We start from the raw sequence: 21998 nt of genomic DNA, 5'->3' as shown, positions 1-21998 counted from the left end.
CCCCTGAGCCTTCTCTTCTCCAGACTGAAGAGTCCCAAGTCCCTCAGCCTCTCCTCATATGGCCTGCCCTCCAGGCCTTGGATCATACGAGCAGCTCTCCTCTGGACTCTCTCAAGCTTCTCCATATCCTTCCTGAAGTGGGGGGGCCCAATACTGGACACATCCCTCCCCCATAATTTGATATCATCCACAAACTTAGCCAGTTTGCATCTGACTCCCGAATCCAGAACATTAATGAAGATGTTAAAGAGTACCGGCCCGAGTACAGAGCCCCGAGGGACTCCACTGCTCACCCTGCACCACATTGATTTGCTCCCATCAACTAGTACTCTTTCGGTCTGACCCCATAGTCAGCTGCCTAGCCATCAGACCATATGATGATCAAAGCCACAGTTCCCTAGCTTAACCATGAGGACATCATGGGGAACTAGGTCAAAGGCTTTCTTGAAATCCAGATATACGATGTCTACGTCATCTCCCTTGTCCAGGGCATGTTACCTGGTCATAGAAGATGAGGTTGGTCAGGCAAGACCTGCCAGTCACAAAGCCATGTTGGCTGGCATTCAGATGCTTGCCTTCTGTTAGACTGGTGTTGATGGATCCCTTGACAATTTTTCCCAGGATTTTTCCAGAGATGGACATCAGACTGGTTGGTCTCTAATTCCCCGGGTCATCCCTCCTCCCTTTTTTGAAGATGGGAACCATGTTGGCTCTTTTCCAGTCTTCTGGGATCTTACCTAAGTGCCACACATTTTTAAATGGATCTCGCAGGGGCCCAATGCTATCTTTGTTCTTTTTCAATTTCCTACGCATCTGAAGGACTTTTTGCTGTCCTTGATTCCCATAGCTAGCCTGAGTTCAGTTTGTGCCTTGGCTTTTCTCAACTGCTCTCTAAAGGTGTGGGTGAGTGCTGAGTAGTCCTCTTTGGTGATGCTTCCTGCTTTGCAGCTCGTGTAGGCTTCTCTTTTGAGTTCAGTGAGGTCCAACAGTTCCTTGTTCAGCCAGGGCGGCTTCCTTGCCTGTTGACTGCATTTCTTGTGAGATGGTATAGCTTTCCCTTGTGCTTCTAGGATTATGTTTTTGAGAGATGACCATTCCTCATATACTTCCTTTTCTTGAGGGGGGAAGGAGAGGAGGGGAATGACCTCTAATTGCCTGACTGACCAAATCTCTGAATTTGGAAAAGTCAGCCATCCCAAAGTTAAGGACTTCTGTTTTACTGAGGGGTTTGCCTGCTCTTTGGTGAACTAAGGTGACCAGTTCATGGTCACTATCACCAAGCTTCCCTTGGATCCTCACATCACTCACCAGGTCCTTCCCTTTGGCCAGAACTAGGTCAAGCAATGTCTCTCCCCTAGTTAGCCCATAGACCTCCTGCATTAGATAGAGGTTATTAAAATCTGTCCCCCACTTCCCTGCCCACAGACTTACCTGCTGGGTGGGGGACAGCACATGGTAGATCCTGGGTTGTTTTTAAATGCTGAAAGTGATCTTATACTTAAAAAGGTTGGAGACCACTGATCTAACACTTTGGTTGTAACCCCTGGGTAGTGAAAAGGGGATCGAAGTCTTGGCTCAGCATTTTCATGAGCACCTCATCCGAGATGTTATTGGTGCCCAACTTCCTTCTTCTGAAGAAGGGCCTTTCTTTCAGAAACTGCTGAGCACTTACCTGGGCCCCTTTAAAGCATTTTCTACCTAGGTACTAAGATGACGAGGCTCCAAAAATCCCAGCTTATACTTAAATTCTTCTCCCCCTCCATACGCTCAAAGCAATAAGAATCTACAATGTTGTGGCCAAATTCCAGGAAATGAGACCTTATTTCTCCTTATAGTTTCTGAATCTCTACCCATCTACAATTCTGACTGATATATAACCTCCTGCTTTTCAACTCAGTATGGCCCCTCTGTCCACTATTGGATCTCACACACATTTTCTAACTCCTTTTCTTCTTTCTTTCAATGGTTGGGCTCTCTGTATCACATCTCCTGTTGACAACCAACTGGGACTCCCTCACTTCCCTTCTATACACAAGGTAAATCCCTCTCACCTAAAGACTCTCTCCTTCACTTTAACCCATGCCTGATACTTCCTCCCTCTGAAAAGCATACTGGGCCCCAACGTTTGCTGGAGAGAAATATAGACCATAAACATACTGGAAAGTTAGTTAAGCAGAAGCTACTAATTTAAAATGCTGCAATCACTAATGGTAAACAAGAGGCATTTTCAGAATGATACACAGCTGGTTATTTGAATATAGTCACAACTAGAGGCAAGAAGCACCAGGGGCCAGATGTACATTATTAATGCAGTGAAAAGTTCGAGGCAAAAAATGGTTCTTTTTGGTGGTGGTGTTGCCAAAAAATGCATATGCAGGTCAACAAAACATTTACAAAAATCACTTCAAACTTACTGAAGTTGTTTCAGTTGGGAAAAAACCAAAACAAACAACAAACATTTTTTTCTTCGTTGCAAGGTCATGTTCCATTTTGGAAATTTACCTGGATTTAAAAAAACCCATAAACTAAAATAATGATAAAATTGTAACTGAAACAGTTTAGGGTTGAACAAAACATTTTGCTCAACCTCAGATAATGAATTTTGGCTTCATTTTGGTTGGAAAACAAACAAACAAAAACCAAAAACAGGACATTTCAGGTTGATCAGAAAGTAAATGAAAAAAATATATTCAAACAGGGCTATTAATCCTTTCAAAAAGAAGCACACTGCTGTTCTGTACCCATCAATAATTGGAAAGGATGTCCTTTGTGTAGTAGCTGCCACCCATAATTTATCAAGGATAGAAACTTATGCATCTTGCTGAGTGATGAATGAAGTCTCCAGTATGTTTCTTCCCACTTTACAGTACCCCTGGTTTGTTCCAGGCTACCTCCTTGTCTTGGGGATGCTTTTTGAGCCAGACAATCGCCAGCCGGATCTCATCCTTCTGAAAACCCCCCCAGCAAAATGTCACTTTTTCACTTCCTTACTTCCTGTAAGCACACACACGGCATTTTATTGTGACCCCAAGCAGCATCTGTCAGGCCAGCTAGCAGAGGGTGTGTAAAAAAACCCCAGAAATTGCAGTCTAAATTTACCGAGTGAGCAGCATCCCCAAACATAGCAGCACCAGTGCTAGCATGGACAGACAAAGCTGCACTTCAGGCCTGTAGAGATTTTCCCTCATGGGTTTGCAGTGGCAGCTACATTCATGGCTGCCTAGCTGGCATGGGCAAATTCTCCCCTGAGTGCAAAAGCGATTATGATACAGCTGTTATTTCTGCCATGGTGTGTATAGGGGACTTGGGGGGGAAGGGATGGGATTCCAGAGCAAAAACCTCACAGCAATGGTCAGCAATGTTTTCTAGCAGTGGGTAGGAGCTGACTGCTGCCACTGCCACAGGCCGTGGCATGGGTGTTACCTGTCAGCTCCATGTTCTTGGGGACCCCTGACACAGGACACAGACCACCTGACTCACAAAGAATCACCCCCCATAAACAGAAGCTGATTCAGATGCAGTGAGACACACACCTAAAACCCTCCAGATAAGGGGGACAAAAGTGAAACAACTGCCCTAGGTCTCATTTGCAACTGAGATGGGAACAGATGACCATTCATTTACATGAGAGATGGAGAACAGAAAGCCTGAAGCAGAGACTCCAGTGAATTCTGGGATCAGCGAAGCAGGGAAGCACTGCATGATGGGAAGCTGTGCTCCAAATGCTCATCAACCCGCACACCCAGCTCAGCATTTATCAGACCAGTTCTAATCTGGATTTACCAAGGACTTTTCCTCCCCCCCACACACACACCTTTAAGCAAAAGTAAGTTTACTAGGCATCTCGGGCCGTACGTTCCCCGGTCCCACTATGGGAGGCCGATGTAAACTTAATTGGCTACAACTCGGTTGCCGGGTTAAGAAATGCTGAGGCAATAGACCGAGTCAGAGGGGGTATGGGCAACATTTGAACAATGGTACAGGGTTCATCACAGCGTCCAGCCCATTGGAGCCCTGTCCACAAGTGTTGTCATATTTTTCCCGAGACGACTGCTGGAAGGCCTCTCCACAACCGGTTATAAACACTCCAATAAGTGCCTTAAGTCTGTTAAAAGACTATACTAAGATCTAGAAAAGTCATGCTAAGCTGAGACTTGTTCACAGCAAGTAAAAATCCAAAACGCTGATGCTAAAATCTATTGTTTCTGAAGACACCAGGAGATATCCCATCAAGTATATGTGCTATCCATAGGAATGTCAAGCTGGCTCCAAGTAGATGTTTCCTGAGTATCAATCAAGTTCCTGAGACGTTCCAAGCAGATAACCCCTTGTCAATAGAGAAGACAATTTGATTTACACTATTGAGAATGCTTGAAAGAAGCTGAACTGGGGGTATAAAAATCTGAAAAAGAAGCAGCAGTGTGTGTGCTGACACCACTCGCTTTCTTCTGGAGAGGCTGAAGGAGGCAGATCATCTCCCTTCAAGGATCATGCTGAGAACTTGGACCTGTCGGCTTTGCAACCTGAGTGCCTTGGACTGGTGAGATCCCAGCTCTCTCCCTCTCTTCTCTTCTCTCTCTCTCTCTAAGCAGAGATTTCTGAACTTGAACTGTATTAGTTAAGCTTGAGCTAAGTTTCCCCGAATACTTAGTGAAACCAGGGTATACTGTGACTGTTCGTGTTTGTTTTTCCTTTGCATGTCTATTACTACTAGTATATATATGTATTTCATCTACTTAGCAATAAATAACTTTTATAGTCAAGCTGGTGGTAATTGGGTATATTTTGCCTTCTTTACTTCTCTTTCCCCACTTGCTCTGCAGCAACGCCCCTTTTACCTAAGCTAAAGATCCCTGTGAAGCCCAGAAATACTGTGGGGTCTGCTCATCGAAAGGCTAAAAGATTGGGACATGCTGAGTGCGAAACACATAAGGGGATCAGCTTGTACAGGCTGATTGACCCAGTTTGGCTCAGACGCGCCCTAATGAACTGAATGCTGGCCCATGAGGGTGTCATCTGGACACCCAGCCAGATTCAGAGGTCTTCTGTTTAACTGTGCGCTTGTGTCTGATTGTAGTTTATTGTTGCTCTGATGAACTGATTCTTGGTATATGAAGGTGTCAGTCAGCCTGTCCATGCTGATCAACCCGGCCAGGTCAGGCGTGGCATGTTAATCCGGGTGTGTTTGTGTGTATGACTGATTTGGGGACTGGAGGAACCCAGCCCCACTGAACTGAGTCCTGCAAGGTAGCTCCATTGGTGGGGTGAGGGCTTGCAGAAGGGAGAGATACAGCTCCATATAGAAACACAAGTAACACAAGCAGCACATTGATAGAATTACCAAGACCCTACCCCTAATAAATGAACACATCCTAAAGTAGCGGGCAAATCTGGTAACATGGGCAAAACCACGTGCTGCTGGACTGCACCAAAGTCCCCTACTGCTGAAAAGCTGCTGAAGCCCCACAAAAGCCCACTGGGTCTGTGGGCCAGATCTGAGCAACGGGCCATAGGGCAGCTGACCCCTACCCTGCTGTTTGATTGCTCCTTTGGCAAGAACTACATTTATTTTTTCAAATTAATATCAAGAAAGACACCGCTTGTAAAAGGGGAGGGAATACTATAGCTGCACGTGGCGTCATCTTTTTGCTTTAAATATATTCTAGATGCAGGGACCTCAACAATCCCCTGCACAGATTCACTTTTCTTAAACCATCTTAGGTAGGTGCCTAGGCCCCTTTGAAAACCTCCATAATTTCCCCAGGTAGCTTGTTTCACTGCCCTACTGCTCGAACAGTTCTGTTTTCCCCGAGATTCACCTGCTTTGCCAGAACTCACACTCTTTGCCATGCATCCTGCTCCTAGCAGCTAGGGAAACAATGTTTCTCCATCTCCATCCTTCTTTTCCTCCATCTTCTTTATAGCAGCATTTCAGGTATGTCTCTCTTCTCTCAGGGGTGGCAGATGACAGAACAAGGAGCAATGAACTAAAGTGGCAGCACAAGAATTTTAGGTTAGATATTAGGAAAATCTCTCTCACCGGGAAGATAGTAAGGCACTGGAACAGGTTGTGGAACCTCCATCCTTGGCAGTTTTTAAGACATGGGTAGACAAAGCCTTGGCTGGGATGATCTAGTTGGGGATGGTCCTGCTTTGAGTAGGAAGATGGATAGATGACTTGTGGAGGTCCCTTCCAAACCTAATTTTTAATGATCATATGAAGGACTCCATATAAGCAATACGAGGCCTTTTTGTAAATTGCATTTCTGTTAAAAAAAAAAAAAAAAAAAAGTGAGTTCAAAGTCAGACATCGCTGCTTAGTTTAGGAAATTAAGTTCGAAAGTCAGGACTCAAATCAGAAGTCCTTGCCAATGAGAGTAATTCCCAATGCCATTGAGCTACTCCTGTAAGAGAATGAAGAATCAGGCACACAAATGTCTTATGCAGGCCATAAAATCCTGAAAGATTATTATTTTTACTCAGCCAATGAAAAAAATAAATGAAATGGTTGCACAGTTGGTTTGAAAGGGCTCTTTGCACTTTAACATGTACAATAATTGTCCAGTGGGCATGAACAGAGAAAAACAATTATATCATTGTAAGGGGAAAGAGTTTCACAGTTTTGCTTTCATTTGTCTGATTCTATTCCACGACAAGTAGAAATGAAACTAAGGCAATTTACCCAAAAATGGAGCAGAAGTGAATTCCTACCATTTAGCTTCATTGCCTGTGAGATAGGAAAGGACAGACAAAAGGGTTAAAGGGTCAACTGATATGTAGTGAGGAGCAGCAGGCCTATTGTAAAGGTGCAGAGACAACACAGGAAAGACAAAAATCAGTGCTGCATTTTAGAGACTGTGGGGGCTGTGTCTGTAAAAGTGTGTTAGATGCATTGCTCCAAAAGAGCCTGTGAAATCATAAAAAATGCTGCAAACATAAGGAAAATGAAAACCCACCCCCATTACTAACAGGAAAAGCTAAACTTATGGTCTAGGGCTCTAAACATCACACTTCTACTTTTCAAGGGCCCAGTCCAAAGACCACTGGGACTCTGGCGGGTTTCAGCTGGGCCTTCCATCAGGCTGTGAAAAAAATGAAAACAAAAATGACTGACTTTGCAGTATTTCGATTCATCACTGGGATTATCTACTACCAGTTTCATCAGCTTTGCATTATCTACTACCAGTTTCATCAGCTTTGCATGCTGCCTTAGGCTGTTTGGTTACAAGTTGGGATGGAACAGAGGAACCCAGAACAGAGTCCCACTTCTGCAATGATGTGCGCAGTGTAAACTTCTGGAGCTCCTTAGAGAGACTGCAGAGGAGGAAACAACACTCAGGACTCCAAGAGAAGACTACAGAATTTGAGTATGAAAAGAAATTATGGTTAAATAGTGAGGCATGTCAAATCAGGTGCTATTTAAACCCTAAATATGCCATTGTTAGTTATAGACAATGAATCAGGTACTCCAAACTTCAGCGTGAACCCAAATATTTAGATTTATAAAGGTTTAAGTACAAGAGGGTCCTTTTTTTTTTCAGGTTGCTGTCCCTGCACCTGAGTATCCCTGCAGGAAACCCTGTGCTATTAAACTAGGCTCTATGAGATCAACAGGTATGAATCTAATTGCATTATGATCTTTCTTGTTACAGCAGAAGATTAATAGTTTAGTTCTCCAAACAATTTTCTCTCTCACAGAGTTAATATTAAAAAAACCCAGAATCATATTTGTCACATGATAAAAGAATGATTTATTAGAGCAACTTTATGATAAAATTATATAAAATAACAATTTATTTCTTTAAAGACATCCACAATATCACCTCAGAACAAAATGTACAGATACTGCCAATAATCCAAACAAAATAAATTACCTTAAAAAAAAAATGGGGGTGGAAGAAGAGGAGGAGAGGGGAAACGATGGTGCGAGAAACTAATCAAAATTGTACACAAGATTTCAAGAAGAGGGTGCAGAAAGGAGAGACAGTCAAATCAATTCAAGTTATACAAATGTGTTTCAGCTTTACTCTCCTACAGCTTGGCTTGCATTTGTGTAGCATGCAAATGGAATGATCCAGTGAACAGTTTAGAACAGCAGAATCAGCAGCATAACAACAGCAGATAGTCAGATACACACAATTCAGCACAGGGCACATCAGAAGTGAACAGGGGGTTAAGTTATGTAATGATTTTGCAAAACATTATTTGCTGAATTTCAAAAATATCTAATGTGATCTACAAAAAAAAAAAAGAAGAAAAAACAAGCATCTTGCACTTCAATATTTCTAATGATTCTATTTTTCAGTAAGCTGTTTGTAAACATTTGGTAAGGTTTTGTTTTTTATTAAAATATTCAAGGACTATACAGGCTTTATTTTCATTCAGAGCATGACCACAACATAATGTTAGTGTAGACACACTTGGATGCCTGCTCACAAAGCATTTCTACATTCTCTCAGGAATTTACATTCATTCCATCACAACAAAGTAACAAGAGAGTTTTACATCTGAAAACAATCTCAAAGAAAGCGTGGTTTTCAAGTAGAGTAAAAGAATGAGGCCTGGGATTTTCCAGATGCTAAGGACAGGAATCAAACGAACCCCATCAACATTCAGGAAAAAAAAAATGAACATCTTCTAAAATCCCAGCCTAAATTATTTTTATTCAAATATATATAAAAAAAAATATGAAAACAACATACAGCCAAAATAACTTCCATATAAGTGACACATCTGTCAAAATCACTGAAAGCTTGCCACCAACTGAAAGTCTAACCTACTGCCTGCTGAAGCCAATGAAGATCTTTCCATTGACTGTCAAGGCCATGAATCAATCACTAAATGCTTGAGATAGTCACATTAGGACTGGACATAGGCCTTTTTTTTATTTTTTTTATAATCATATACAGTACCATTTAGAAGAGTGAACAACAGACAACGTTTTACAATTATGTGGCTTGCTCTTTGGCTTAACTGCAGCAGATAAATGTAAAGTGAGGTGCACTCTGTAATTCGTACCAAAAGCTACATTTCATCATTGAAACAACTGCAAAGCAGGATTGCATTTAAAACATCTTGAAAAGTTTTGAATGTGAACTCTGCCGGGAAACAGGTATGTTTTATATATTGGTTCTGTCGCACTGAACAAGTGCTAAAGTGAAATAACATCAAATTGTGCTTCCTCCCGTGCGCGCGCACCAAAATTAAAGTGTTTTCTATACTCATTGTTACATCTTTATTGCCAATCATTTTAAAAGGTATCATGTTGGATGAGTCTACCCACTTGGCATGAAGATACTGGTAGAGTACCTCAAACCAGAGCAAAGAGCAACAGCCAAGCACCACTGAGCCAGGAAAGGAAAAACTGGAAAGTTTCAAGCGAAACTAAACAGAAGTGATTGTTCTATAAAGGATAACCTGTCAAGAAACAAAAACCACCAGAGCAGAGCCATGGACATGGGGATCAGTGTGGTAGAAAGTAAAAACAAATAAAACCAGATGCTGATGAGTGAAAAAGCAATGATCTGTCTAGAGCAGAAGTAAAACTAATGATCCCTTGAGCTGCTAAGATCCTTCAATTCACAATAAGCTGGAGTTAGCACCTTACTGACTGAGAACCAAACTGAGAAGGCCCTGAAAACTAATGGATCCCATGTGTTAAGAGCCATACCAGCACTTACACAATCAGCCAAAGACAGAGCCAAGTATTTCAGAAGAAGACATCAGAATGAAAAGACAGCAACAACATAACAGGAAGTCAGAGAGATGCATGCAGGCCAAATTCTTTGTTATTCTGTCAAGTACGATTTACTTCATCCTCCTCCTTCTGAAGTCCAGCATACTTATCTGAATCCCTAGCCTCGCGGATGAACTTTGCTCTCTGTTAGATAACTTGGTCACAGAACTGTGCTTTTTACCCTCAGTCAGCACTTGCAGAAGACACTAGAATGGACTCAATCCGCTTCTGCCAAAATGAGTGAAATACTCCAACTGGCTTCACTGGGAACAGAATCGTGCCCTTTGCTAATATTCACCATATGAGCTTCCCTGCTTATTCATTCATTCATTTATTTATTTATATATAGGTTTACAAATTTTTAGCAGAAAAGGCTCAGTTAACAAATCTATTCAGCTGGCCCACCCTGTCCTACCCCGCCCCCACCAATACCCAAAAGCAATTAAAGGGGGGAAGCCATTTCCACTCTTAAAAATATACTGAGTGAGGGCATAATAGATTTTAGCCTGCTTACCTTCATCAGTAAATGTACTTTCCACAACTATGTGGACAGATTTTTTTTCCCCAATTACCCGATTTTGTTGTTGTTGTTTATCAATCAGAATAGATGAATTAATAGATCCAGATTCCAGATTTCAAATTGGAAGCAAAAAGAAAAAAAAAAAAGTAATCTGACAAAAGTCACCCTCCACCAAAAAACCCACCAAAACCAAATAAAGCCCCCTTTCAACCATTAGAACCACAGACTTTTAACCATTTAGAACTTCAGAATTCAACTGACAGATTGGTATGAAAAGCATTTTTTATGATATACTGCTCAGTGCTGCCACAAAATAATCCTTAAAAAAAAAGACAAACCCATGCCACACTGTAACACCTGCTGCTTTACACTGTTGAATAGGTTCTCAAGAATACAACAAAAGGACGTGTATTCATGCATATCTGGAGACAAAAATCTTATGACAACACTGGTAATAAAGGCAGAGCTATATTTAAGCCATTATTTTGGAGTGCTGTAGTGTGAACACTTTATTCACAGCCATTATGTGATTACGTTTATTACATGAGCCGTCAGAACAGATATTTTTCTTAGTAACTGGCTGATCACAGACAGCTTGCTCTTTAGCTAATTTCTGAGCGATGGGAGCTCAGTATGCAAGATTCCCCACTTTATTTTTTGTTTTTACTTTTTCAAAAAAATGCCGTAATACAACACAGTTGTACTGGAATAATAAGACTCTGGCAAGCTCAACTGTAAAAAACTGACCTTCTTATATCTACATCTGTATACCTGAAGCTTTGTGCCTGAAGTACGTTCAGAAATTTTAACTGCATTAATAGTTTTGCATCCATAACATCATACTTAATCTTACACCTTCCCAATGCACAAAACCAAACCAAACCACCACCATCTTTTTTGGATCAAAAGCATGATGCAGACATGTTCAAAATGGTTCCTTTTTCTTTTGTTTTCTTTTTGCAAAATCACCGAAAACATTTTCCATACAACCAAAACAGAAACCAACTGTACTGCATCATCACACAGCAAGATATGCAAGTTGATTCCTACAGAACTGTAATGCACCGTTTCAATTAAAAAAAATGTAGTGTTGACCAAAAAAGGTATATATATTTTTCAAAGAGCTTCATTATAACCGATCAGAAACAACGCTATAAACAGGCTAATGCAAGAACACTTTAGAGCTTCAGCAGTAGTGAATGGAGGATATACAAAGCCTGTTATTTTTATGGCACGTCAGAAGAATTGAAGTGAGTTGCTTTCTCAAAATCATAGCTTGCCTCTATGCTGAATATGTGCTGCTCCACAGTGCTAGTCTTGATTAAAAGGCATACACAGACTTGCCATTCACCCACACAGCATAGATCTTTTTTTTTGTGCAACGTGTTAGCAATCTAAACTGCTCCACACAAAAACTGTCCACAACCACTCGTACACAATACTAACGCCACAGTAAATTACAATAGGACTGCAATACAAAATAGTGTGTCAGATCACATATTTCTTTCCATCTGAAATGAAGTTAGAATCCTGCAAGCTAGAAGATGCACAGTTCGATTTCTGAGTGTAGTTTCTCATCTGAACTGGGGACAAAGTCTCCAGCGTAGACCCAGCCATGTTAACAGTCCTGACCAGAGGAGCACTAGATTGTTTAGCAGCAGAGGATGCTTTGTTATTTGCAACCACGTCCAAGTTCCCAGTGGGGTCAATGATTGCATTTATAACTGTGGAAAAGGGAAAAGAGAGAGAAAGAGATTAGCAACATTCAGGAAATTTTTTAAAAAGACAAAATTCTCACTTTCAAAACTAGGTAATTCTTATTTAGCCACAGCACTCCATTTTCTGTATAATTAACCCTGGACCAAATGGAAAATGGGACAAGAAAGTAGGTGAGCACCGATAAAGATTTTTTTGGGCTGATACCAATTACCAGTATGCAGCCCGGCAGCTTAGAGATCAATGTCCAGCTGGTAAATCTGCTGTGGGGAAGGGGTATGGGGAGCAGATCGAGGCCCCTGTGGTGAGGGAGGGAGTAAGGCTGGGGCTGGGATAGGTGCTGCCCAACTGGGGCAGGGAAGGGCACGGGACACAGCTGGCAGCATGTTCGGGGGCACAGGAGGGCGTTTCCCACCACTGTGTGTGCCCTCAGGGGCGGTACGGGTGGCATATGCCCCCTGGATCTGTGTGCAGGGGAAGAGCGGGCTGCTATTGCACACTCATGCGCGCTCTGCACTTCTCCCAGTGGCCAAGCTTGGGCCAGGTGGGTGGCAGCGGTGGCACTGGGAGGGGGCCTACGGAGGTGGCTCTAGCCCCACCACCCGTAGCCCCCCTCCCAGCGCCACTGCCATCTGTCCTACTTGGCCCAAGCACAGCCACTGGGAAGTGCCCAGTGCAGCTCCTGAGCTCCAGCCTGCAGCAAGCAGCCCACCCTTGCCCTGCACGCAGATCCGGGGGGCACATGCCCCCCCCATGCGTTTCCCTGGGGTGCACAAAGCAGCAGGATCCACACCTCCCAGATAAGCCACCAGCTCCACTACTTCCCCCCACTCCACCCATAGCTGGGCAGCACCTGCCCCAGCCCCACTCCCTCCCTCACCACAAGGGTCTTCATCTGCTGTCCCCAGGCCTCTTTCCCTCTAAAGACTTACCAGCCAGGAACTGCTCTCTAAGTTGTTGGGCTGCAGGCCTGGCTGTGTGCGTGCACAGTGCATTTAATCGGCAGCATTATCGGCCACATCAGCCAAAAAAAAAGCTGATTCCCAATAATGTCAATTTTTCTTTTATCAGTGAACCTCTACAAGAAAGTGCAAGCGTCCAACCATTCATCAATCAAGAGATTTTTACATGTTCTTGTTATGTCTCCAGTCAAGATTATGTTTGTATCTCTACAGCATGGATTTTTATATATACAATTCAAGCCAACACAAACGCTTGCTTAACACTCCAAGATATGGCAAATTGCTTGAAGTGTTGCCAGCCATTTGCCTATTTCAAAGATGAGAAGCTTTTTTTTACTCCATGTTGTAGTGAAATTGCAACAGACCTGAATAAAATGTTTCCACAGCAATCATGTCCAACTACCAGAAATCAGCAATTTTCTCTTTACATTTGAAGTAAGGGAAAAAAATCCCACCACTTAATCTGTACATACACACACAAACATGTACACACTCTGAATAAGACTACTTCACATTTAGAAAGTTTAAACTGACAAACCAACCAATAAACCTTGTTAAAGGATTTTAGAATATTCTAGTAAAAGTCAATTCCATATGAGATACCAACTGAGAACACTGTAAATTACCAACCTTCAAGTTGTTTCTGAACTCTTCTTAACTCCTTTAGAATAGAACTGATTTCCTAGACATGAAAGAAGCCAAGAAGATCAGTTAATTAACCAAATATTCATTTCACTCAGGAAACAAGTCTACATGTAATACTTAACCTTTTTTACCTTTTTCTAATGAAGTAAATTCAAACTCAGTTATTTTATTATCAAACAACAATAAAATTTGTATCTATGTATGAAGGCTTGTTTGGGTTTGGGCTACCATACTTTGCTAAATGTTACCAGGCTGCTCAGACAAATGTTAAGAGTTATTTTATTTGGGATTTCAGCTGCTGGCCAGGCATATAGATCCCAGTCATACAAAGGGGTTGGCAAGTACAGACACTTTGATCCTGCTCTTAAAGATGTACACGCATCTTTAAGCGCGAATAGTTTCTCTGAATCATCTGAACTATTTACACGCTTAACATTAAGCTTATGCTTAAGGCTTCACATTATTCCTGTGGAGAATCCCATTAAGTGAAACTAGGTGTCTTTGTCACAGGCACCCAATCTCTATAGAAGAAGAGAACATGATGGTAAAAGCTTATGTCCCACCTGCATCAAGGATAACTAACAGTCACACCTTAAAACAGAAGAAGGAAAAAGTTCAAGGTACACATTTGGACTAACGATCCAGGAAAGTCATTTGGTTGACTTCAAAGCTCACCACTTTTGTTTCTTATGAATGCCTTTCCCAACTGTGATCATGTGCCACTTACGAGGTGTTGAGATGAAGAACTTAGACAAAAAAGTGTAAGAGGCTCTGGCACTGAAACACCATTAAAATTTGTTAAGATAAAGGCATGCATCTGTTTCAAGAATCCCTAATTCCATAGGATTGTGCTATGCAAGCCTCTCAGCCCCTTATTTTCTTGTTAAACCCTTTACCTTGTTTGAGGTCTTTAAAATTGGCACTTCATTTTCAGAGTTAATTTTGGCCTCCATCTCCTCCCAGGTCCTTTCCGAGTTCTGAAAGAGAATTCTGAAGCGCACAAGATCATACGTTTTGTGACAACGCCAGTAAAGCAAGCCATGTGTACAGTATCAAGCAGACACAAAACACAGCCAAGGGGCCCAGTAGATGTACCTTCCTCTTGACTGCAACTCAGAAACAACCCCAAACCATTTCCCACCTGATGGCTGTTCTATGGACTGACAATCTGACCCCAAGAAGGCATCCCAAAATCCATTCTTCATGATCTGCACTCTTGATGAAATTGGAACAGGGGACAGTACATTGAATGGAGTGGAGAATGTACTCCCCTCTTTCTACAGGGGAGACTTCTTTAAAGCAAAGTTAAGATGTACCACTGGAGGCAGCCCACACTTAGAAGTGTCATCAGTTGTCCAGGACTAAGTTGTCAAGTCACGTACAGAAAAGCGTGTGGCTTTTTGCCAACCTCCTCAGGCAGCATTATAGGCAGCCAGATTAGGACTTTGGTAATTAAGGCACAGACTGTTTTACAGGACAAATCGATTGAGAGTGGAAAGTTAATGGCCATATTTCTAGTTCTACTCCCTGTGCTGTTCCCTTTCTGTATGCAGACAACCGCACCTCCGCTTCTAACACTCACTCCACAGCACACATACATTTCAAATCCAAGGTGAAATACTTACTTCATTTTTTCAGCCAGGTTTTCTGTATTTTCACGGATTGTATGGGATAATTGCGACACTGGGTTCAACATGAGGTTGTCAAAGATGACCTAAAGGTAAACAGATAAGACTGAAAAAATATCCTCCAAAGTTACTGTTTTTATATTCCAGTTTTGACAAATTATTCTATTTAGACAAAACATAATTCCAAGGGAGGCTTTATCTATATTTAAAGTTCAAAGGGAGATGAGGGAGAATACAGCTTTGCTGTAGCACTTCCCTGAGAGGATTAGCACTAATCTGCTAAGATTTTATTTTAAGGAGTCAAGGAACAGAGGCCTGCAGAATTGTTTCTAGGTTCAGAACTGGGTAAGCATCTCTTTTTCTAAAACCAAAGACCTCTCATGCTTTTAAAAGGCCAAAACAAGCAACTAAAAACCATACACAAAACAGTTTACAGCTTTACTGTAAATCAAATCCAAGTTGGTTTTCTGAGACCAAAGCTGTTAAAGTAATGCTACAACCTTATGTTAGGAAACAAGCATGTCTGGTTACCACCCAGTATTCATGGTCTCAGTAAGAAACGCTTCATATTCTTGTTACATCAGCCTATGCCATCTACATTCACAGCACATCTAGCCAGAAGACTACAAGAAGCATGTTATATATCACTGGTTCCCATGTATTTGGGGGCAACAATTCAAGCAAATGACCTCAGATTAGTCTAGGGTCGGGTATTTGATTGATCAAATAACATTTGGTCAATTGACCAGTTAAACACTGATCAAAAATTGTAAAAAATTGCCAATAGGTCCACATAATACACAGGAAACACACAAATTGTCCATTATGAAATGTGGCAAAAAAATCCAATTAAAAGTCATACTTCTGTAAAGAAAAATCCAAAAAAAAAATGTAGTTTGTTTTGTAAATTGCTATGATCTTTAACCAGTCAAAATTATGCAGTCAACTGACAATGCTTGACCAGTCAGTTGACTGGCTTGCCAACCCTAGATAAGTCTGCAACCAGCATGTCCCATTCACACTGTGTTTTACCCCTCAAGGAAGCACCGCTGGGGACAGGACATGGAGTAATGTTTCACTGAAGACTGGGATGAAAACAGATGGGACTGGGATGCTCTGTTGGGAGCAGCAGAACACACCAGATTAGCCCAAAAGCTAGGTAGGAAGGGCCGGATTCTGCTGTCCCTTACTGGTACCTTGGTCCATCAGCAGTTTCAGTTTGGCAGCAAACCCAAAATCTCAAGCCACAAACAGTAACTGGGACCAAACCATTACCAGGGCCAAGACTTCCAAAAGCGATTAACTTATTGTGGGTACTGAGTCTGAGGCGTTTTGAAAGAGAAAGGCCCAGTTTTCACATAGCACTGAAAAGGAGGCCTCTCTAGATGGCGTTATGTTGGCACCCAAAAATGAGACACCACAATCAGCAATAAGTATTAAAAATCTCACTCCAGAGCTTCCTAGGTTTTCCTAGCAGAATTCCACACGAGATGAACGTTTATGCAGCCTCCTCCCATGGTCAAAGTAGCAAGGATTGAGGGATTTTTTTTTGCCTTCCTCTGTACTGTGGGACATGGTTCTCTTCCTAAGATCCTCTAAGCCAGGGGTTCTCAGACTTTGAGATGCTGTGAGCCTCCGGCAACCAATCAGTGAGCCGGGGGTGGGGGCTGCCTGCGCACCCACACAGCAGCGAAAGTGGGTGGCACGTGCAGTTGCTTGCAACCCACAGTTTGAGAACCCCATCTCTAAGCACATCCCGAAAACCACTTACTTCTCTATCAGTGCAGCAGCAGGACTCTAGCCATGCTGTGTCCCCTGCTTTTATTGATGGCATGTTGTACGGCATTCTTGGTGATGCTGGTTTTGGCCCGTGACGTTGTGTGTGGAAATGGTGATCTGGAGCAGCGTTTCTCAACCCACGGGTCTCAACCCAGAAGTGGGTCCAAAGAATATATGAAAGGGCTGTGAACAAACTTTAAAAATGGATTCTCCTTTAAAGGAGAAAAATGCGGGAAACTGTGGCTTTGCCCTTCCAGACTGGCAGAGTTCCAGCCTGCAAGGGTCTGTTTAGGGGCCCCCATGTCCCACACACAACCCCCGCCCCACTCTATACACCCACCCCCTGCCCCAACAAATCAGGGATCTGAGGTCTGGTGTGGGCGCAGTGGGTCGGGAGTGAGGGGCACTGGGTCGGGACTAGCCATTGATGTTTACAAATGGGTCCTGGTACAAAAAAGGCTGAGAACCTGGAGGAATGCTTGTGTAAAAAGCTGTTTGCAAGTGCTTGGAACTGAACTCAATAGCTTGGGAGGCTCCTTCGAGTCCTATATTCCCTGCATAAGGGATTATTTTAATCATATTTCTATGGCTACAAAAGGTCAGGGGCTCTAGAGTGGTTGAGTTCTTTGAATTACTTCTTCTGGCAGGTTAAAAAACACAGATACATAGGCTGAAACCTCAGTATTATTATTTGCCATCTTGTAATTAAAGCAGAAAACCCTGCCTCCTCTCGATTTCTCGTCCTCGTTTTTCTTGAAGGATCCTCTTCTCTGTTATCATTCATGTTTTGATCAAAATCCTTGAGTTCCACTGACCCCGGAGGCACCTTCTGGTAGTTCAGGCTTGCTTCTGGAATGTGCTGCACCAGCTTGAAAATAATAAGCAATAATAAGCAATGAATCAGTCAAAGTTACCCACCGCATAGATTTAAAAGGGGAAAAAAGCCCCACAAGATGGGCAAAGAGATGGTTGCTGAAGGCACTGCAGATTAAGAAAAGCCCCAAAAGACAGCTGCCCAGCTCCAACCCTTCCGAAGCAGGAATGGGTTCTGAAGCAAGTCACCTAGGCCTTAATATAACGAACAGTTGCACATGCCTGGGAGTTTCCCATGGGAAAAAAAAAATAATAATAATAAAAAAAAAAATTACAGGATTTGCAATACCAGGGCTTAAAAGCAAAATGTGTGCCTATTATGAATTCAGGACAGAACTAAAAAATAATAATTCCCTAGTCAGACCTGTTCACAATGTCTATTTTACACTTTACTAGGTCATGCTCTGAAAGATTAAATGCAACCTTAAAAATAGCATTTAAGTTAAGCTGAAGCTATCTGAAGCAATGTATGGAAAAGGCAAAACTAAAGCAATAAAATAATTGATAAATGTTTAACAATAGAATGAATAAAAGTAAAAAGAAGGCACACACATATGCACAGACACACACACAAGACAACTACTCTGTTAAGTTAAAATGGATCAAGCTACTTAGACAAACTTTGAGACAGTGAAGAGAAAAACAGCACTGTTAAAAAGAAACAGCAATACAAAAGAATGGGATGGAAAATTGCACCTGAAATGGATATGCCGGCCGTAAAGATCTACGAGCAATCTGTGTTAAAACAGAAACAAACAGGACAAAGAAATCAATGCTGACAGAATGACTTTGATAGCAATCATCCAAGAAAGCACGTGTACAGTATCAACCAGAGCAGGTGGCATTCCAAAGGAGCATTCCAGGGGATGCATGTTAAAATGTGCCAACATGCGTCCATGGGAAGTCCTAGCATAACAACTTGCATAGTAGCATACTGAAAATGTATTCACCAACCAACTCCTCAGAGATGGTTTTTTTTTGACCATTCTGCAATTACATCTAAAAGAAATGGATGACACTAAAATGGACTATCCTTGATTGAAGTCAACACTCTGGGCAGCAGAGAACATGGACTCTAAACAGTGCCTTTGGCTTTTGGGTGGGCATAGCATACAGCTTGCGAGAATGATATTAAAAGAAATGGGGAAGCTTAAGCCTTGGGTAGTATTCAAATACTTACATTGCAAGGCATGGGTTATAAACAAGCCAAAAGGAATGAGATAAGAAAAAAAGTGCTACTGTGCATCAGACCAATGGTCTTTCTAGCCCAGTATCTTTTCTCCAACAAGTAGTAGAAGCTTTAGATCAAGATATGAATGGGGCCTGCCTAGAGTGATCCATCCCATCATACCCTTCTGGGCATTAGCCATCATTGGTTTAGGGATGTCAAAGGATAACTATTCTATTTAATAGCTCCCAAAGGACTTGCCATCCATGACTGTTTCATGCAAGGTGAAGCGTACACAACATTCAAGATATTACATTTCTGTAGATTAAAACTGAACAACACAGGGCTGAACTTTATTAGGAGTCTGAAGGCGTACAGTGCCTTATGCTGGCAGAGGTAGTGGCAAGGGCATTAGAACAGTAGAAATGATCAGTTCAGTGATAACGAGCTCTTTGGAACCATCACAGCATAAATCATGTCAATGTCTAGGGACCTAGAACCCCCAGATGCATAAACTGGACTAATTCTCAAGCACTGTGCTCTGCCATGTCCCTATCCACTTGCCTATATGATGCCAATTAGTATCTTTTAGCAGCAGTAGGCAGCCTTTTAAGGCTGAGAACAGGACCGAGGATAGGCTGGCAGGTGCACAGAGGTGCTGCTTTTCCCTGTGCCTGCTGTCACCGCCTCAACACAGGGAGAGCACCACTGTTGCCATTACTTCCTTGCATGGATGCAAGGAAACCACCTACCATTGCTGCTCTCCCCTATACCCGCTGCTGCTGTTTTTCCCTATGCTAGCAATGGGAAAGCAACTGCTGCCAAAGCCCCTGCTGCCCGATTACACCAAAGCCCCATGTCCATGGGCAGGATCACAAGGCTCTGCAGGCTGGATGCAACCTGCGGGCCATAGGTTACCAACCCCTGCCTTTGTATAAGCCAGTGGGTTCCTTGTGGTACAATTCAATTTCTGCACACGTTTACTACCCATGTCCTTTCTCAAGCAGATTTCTGATGCACTTAATACAATTATAATGCCTTGCTTATCAAAGTGTCTCTGCCCCAGTCTGCTCCTTCACATGTAGCATTTAATATGAAGCTGCTTTATAAATACTTCCTGATTAACATTGCTTGGCATCCCTCTCTTGTGAACTTTGGACATCTCTTATTTGCTTTTCTTGCATTAAGCTAAAATAATCATTTCAGCAGGGATTTAGCAGCACATGAAGCTTGCTCAACACCCCCTTCCCACCTCTCAAGGCATGAGCCTATTACTTTTAATCCAATTTCCTACAGATATTATACACTTTGATTAAATCCCACCTGAGTCTGCATATAGTGTTCCTAAGTAATGTAAAGCAAAGATCAAGCCATTCAGCATTAATGGCTTCCTCAACCTTGCAGTGAAGTCACTGGAAAATCCCACTGATTTACTCTATTTCCCCACTAATGTAGCTTGGCTCCACCTACATTTGTAATAGCTGGCCTTCCAATATGATTAGCTAGCCAGCTGCTGACGTTGTTGTGAATGTTGTACCATCTAAACTCATTTGGAGTGAGTCAAAAGTCTTTAAAAGGGTTTTAGTTGACTCCTGCTTGCACTCTCTAGAACTGACAAGAGCAGGTTAAAAAAATAACAGGAGGGGTTTGTAAAAAATTCCATCCTTCCTTTTTCTTGGGAAAAACTTGTTTAGCTTCCAGTGTTGATTGGGGGAAAGAGAAAGAAGAACTACTGATCTAGCTAGCAAGACATTAGGGGGAAATATTTCTAATATGATAAAGGCTCCAGAGTAAGACACCCTCTCACTTGCACCTCACTTCTTAAAGGCTGGCTTTCAGCAAGGCACCAGGGATCTTTGTCTGGTGGGCCCCCTTCAAAACTGTTCCATTTGACCAAGTTTCAAAAACATGAATGAAAACCTTGGATCACACAAGATGTCTGCTAAGCACAGCCACTGCATCAATGGGCTTTTTGGTTCTATTCCTCCCCCCATCTACCTCACAGTTGTCTTTGATTTCATCGCAGGGAACTTGTCTGTCAAGCATCTCAGCAAAGTGCCCCACCTCTTACTATTACTATTATGTAAATAAAAACAGGCATGTGCCTCCCTAATGTCAGGAAGTGGGTTTTATCCATTACTCACAGGCATTAAAAGATTTCAGTTGAAACTGGGAAGTAAATGGTACATTTATTGCTTGGCTGCTTAAAAAAAAAAGTTCTACAGGTGCAGCCCTCTTATTCAAGTAGAGCAATAAAGAGGTCTTTATCTTGCACCCCGAGGGTATTGTGAAACAACTGAAGTTTGCACGCAAGAGATGGCAGCTCAGGCTGCACTGAGAAAATACCCACTGCTTACAAGTTGGGTCTGGTTTGACTGCAAGTGCAGACAGTACTAACTGTACCTTGTTTCAGGCTAAACTCTGTCATGAGCCTGCCAGAGTAAATGCAATGTGTCCTTCCATTGGGGCATCTAGGTACTTACTACTCTCATTCAAGCCATAATTTTTCCTACTTCTTTGAACCTGTTTTATAAAATGCATAAAATTAGATGCCCCATAGTCAGGCTTCCAATAACACTAGTATTCAAATCCCCACTTGCTTGTAATATAGACGGGTGCACTTCTGACTCATGTTGGCTAATACAAATCAGCTAACTCAGGTTAAAGCAGCAATGAAGACAAGACTTCGATTTCAATTCAGGTTAGTAAATGGAGCCTATAGAGGAGTGTGGGGTTGACCTTTAGCTGCCAAACCAAAGTGACCCCTTGGCTGTCCTGGTTTTCACTACTTATTTAATCCTAATCAGTTAACCTGAGTTAAGAACATGCCCTCTTTTTTTTTTTTGGACAGCGTGGACCCGCCACTAACAGGAATACAGCAGGCCTTGGTTTAAATGTAAAAATATCAGTACATACCAGCATATACCATGATCCCTAATTTTTAAGGAAAGAGAAGCCAACCTGAAAGGGA

The 21998-nt window shown here is 42.2% G+C and overlaps 1 protein-coding gene across 5 annotated transcripts in view; it reads right to left on the bottom strand.

Moving 5' to 3' along the window:
• Window positions 1–7732: 7732 nt before the first annotated feature.
• The window catches only part of CEP170B (centrosomal protein 170B), a 79243-nt gene continuing 64977 nt past the window's right edge, over window positions 7733–21998 (bottom strand). For 3 of the 5 annotated variants that reach the window (XM_019550803.1, XM_019550802.1, XM_019550805.1), the window contains exons 15-20: window positions 18556–18594; window positions 17711–17854; window positions 15205–15293; window positions 14476–14569; window positions 13565–13616; window positions 7733–11980 (exon numbers count right to left, since the gene is read on the bottom strand). In XM_019550803.1, the coding sequence (XP_019406348.1) occupies window positions 11745–11980; window positions 13565–13616; window positions 14476–14569; window positions 15205–15293; window positions 17711–17854; window positions 18556–18594 (654 nt within the window). In that variant the 3' untranslated portion in view covers window positions 7733–11744. The remainder of the gene's footprint in view (window positions 11981–13564; window positions 13617–14475; window positions 14570–15204; window positions 15294–17710; window positions 17855–18555; window positions 18595–21998) is intronic. The other 2 variants (XM_019550804.1, XM_019550806.1) reach the window with 1 other exon arrangement.

Source organism: Crocodylus porosus, unplaced genomic scaffold, assembly GCF_001723895.1.
Source record: "Crocodylus porosus isolate Cpor-Errol unplaced genomic scaffold, CroPor_comp1, whole genome shotgun sequence".
In the NCBI taxonomy this organism is placed as follows: Eukaryota; Metazoa; Chordata; order Crocodylia; family Crocodylidae; genus Crocodylus; species Crocodylus porosus.
The sequence above is the reverse complement of the archived record's forward strand: the minus strand, read 5'-3'. Positions and strand labels throughout refer to the sequence as shown.